The 1567-nt window shown below is 49.7% G+C and overlaps 1 protein-coding gene across 1 annotated transcript; it reads left to right on the top strand.

Moving 5' to 3' along the window:
* The first annotated feature begins 340 nt into the window (after positions 1-340).
* Positions 341-1567, top strand: LOC142765920 (uncharacterized). The gene is made up of 2 exons (XM_075867725.1): positions 341-712; positions 1502-1567. Exons 1-2 carry the CDS (start codon positions 341-343, stop codon positions 1565-1567), a joined length of 438 nt encoding a protein of 145 aa, XP_075723840.1.

The following is a 1567-nucleotide window of genomic DNA, read 5'->3' as shown; positions in this document are numbered from 1 at the left end:
ATCCGGTTACCATCATGTCTTAACAGTAATTTGTCCCGCGACCAAGTTTCCCGAGGCAGTGCCTTTAAAGGAACTGAGCTCGGTAGAAGTGGTAAACGCGCTGTTGTCTATTTTCGCACGCGTTGGTTTTCACGCTGAAATACAGTCCGATCAAGGGACCGTTTTTACGAGTGCACTGACTACAACTTTCTTAGAGAAATGTGGAATCCGATTAATCCACAGCTCGGTGTATCAACCCCAGTGAAACCCAGTAGAAAAGTTACACTCGGTAATGAAACGCGTCCTTCGAGCACTCTGTTTCGAGCGCAAAGTCGACTGGGATGTGTGCTTGCCAGCAACCATGTTTGCGCTCAGGACTGCACCTCATGAAGCCACTGGATTTACCCCGGCAGAATTGGTCTACGGTCGCTCTCTGCGATCCCCACTCCGTATTCTTCGGGAGTCATGGGAAGAACGAGCGGAGGACCCTACGGTGGTTGAATATGTGCTAACTCTGCTAGAAAGGTTGCATAGAGCACAGGAGCTGGCAGGGGATGAGATGAGCAAGGCACAGGCTCGGGCCAAACGCTACTACGACAGGTCGGCAAGATCACGCCGGTTTGAAGCTGGAGATCAAGTAATACGGCTGAAACCTTCACCAATGAATAAGCTAGATGTCCAATGGGAAGGTCCGGCAGAAGTCGTTCAAAGGCTGTCCGACACAAACTATCTGGTAAGGATGCTAGGTAGACGTAAGACGCAGCAGATCTACCACAGCAATCTGCTCAAACCGTATAGAGAGAGAGAGGTTGTCGTAAACATGGCGGTAAACGTGTTCAAAGAGCCACCACTAGATTTCCCCTTTTCGGGAGCGGAAAGAAAGTAGGATAACGCTGGTCAAACGCTCAAGGCCATGGTTGAGGTAGCTGAGCTCACAGCTAACGAGAAGCGTGACCTAGAAAGCCTCCTGATAGAATATGAGGACATGTTCTCGGAGAAACCGGGCCGAACAAATTTGGTAGTGCATGACATAGAGCTTACGGCCACTCAGCCCGTGCAGTCAAAGGCGTATCGAGTGTCGCCGCGTCAGCGTGCCATTATTGAGACCGAGATTAAAAGAATGCTTGAGCTCGATGTGATTGAAGCTTGTGAAAGCGATTATACCTCTTTGCTTATATTAGTGGAGGTTCCTGGGAAAGATCCGTGACCATGCGTTGATTACCGGAGGTCAAATCGCATAACGAAGAATCAGACCTACCCCATACCAAATACAGAGGAAAGAATTGAGGCAGTAAGCAGTGCTAAGTACATCTCTACCTTCGACCTCGTTCGGGGTTATTGGCAGGTGCCTTTGACCGAAAGGGCCAGCAGATATGCGGCGTTTATTTCTCCCATAGGAACATACCGCCCTAAGGTGTTGAGCTTCGGCTTAAAGAATGCCCCCTACTGTTTCTCGGCTCTCATGGACAAGGTATTGCGGGGTTTAGAGGGGTTTGCCCTGCCTTATCTGGATTATTTTCAGGGTCATGGTCCAAACATCTCACCCACTTGCGAGCAGTGCTTCAACGTTTCCGCAAAGCAGGTCTGA

The sequence above is a fragment of the Rhipicephalus microplus genome, chromosome 1 (genome assembly GCF_043290135.1).
Source record: "Rhipicephalus microplus isolate Deutch F79 chromosome 1, USDA_Rmic, whole genome shotgun sequence".
NCBI classification, from domain to species: Eukaryota; Metazoa; Arthropoda; class Arachnida; order Ixodida; family Ixodidae; genus Rhipicephalus; species Rhipicephalus microplus.
The sequence above is the reverse complement of the archived record's forward strand: the minus strand, read 5'-3'. Positions and strand labels throughout refer to the sequence as shown.

What these genes read in the sequence shown, in the direction of transcription:
- LOC142765920 (XM_075867725.1), top strand. Translation starts at nt 341, where the DNA reads ATGTTTGCGCTCAGGACTGCACCTCATGAAGCCACTGGATTTACCCCG. An exon ending in TGTCCGACACAAACTATCTG is followed by an intron (nt 713 to 1,501) that starts GTAAGGATGCTA and finishes GATTATTTTCAG; the next exon opens with GGTCATGGTCCAAACATCTC.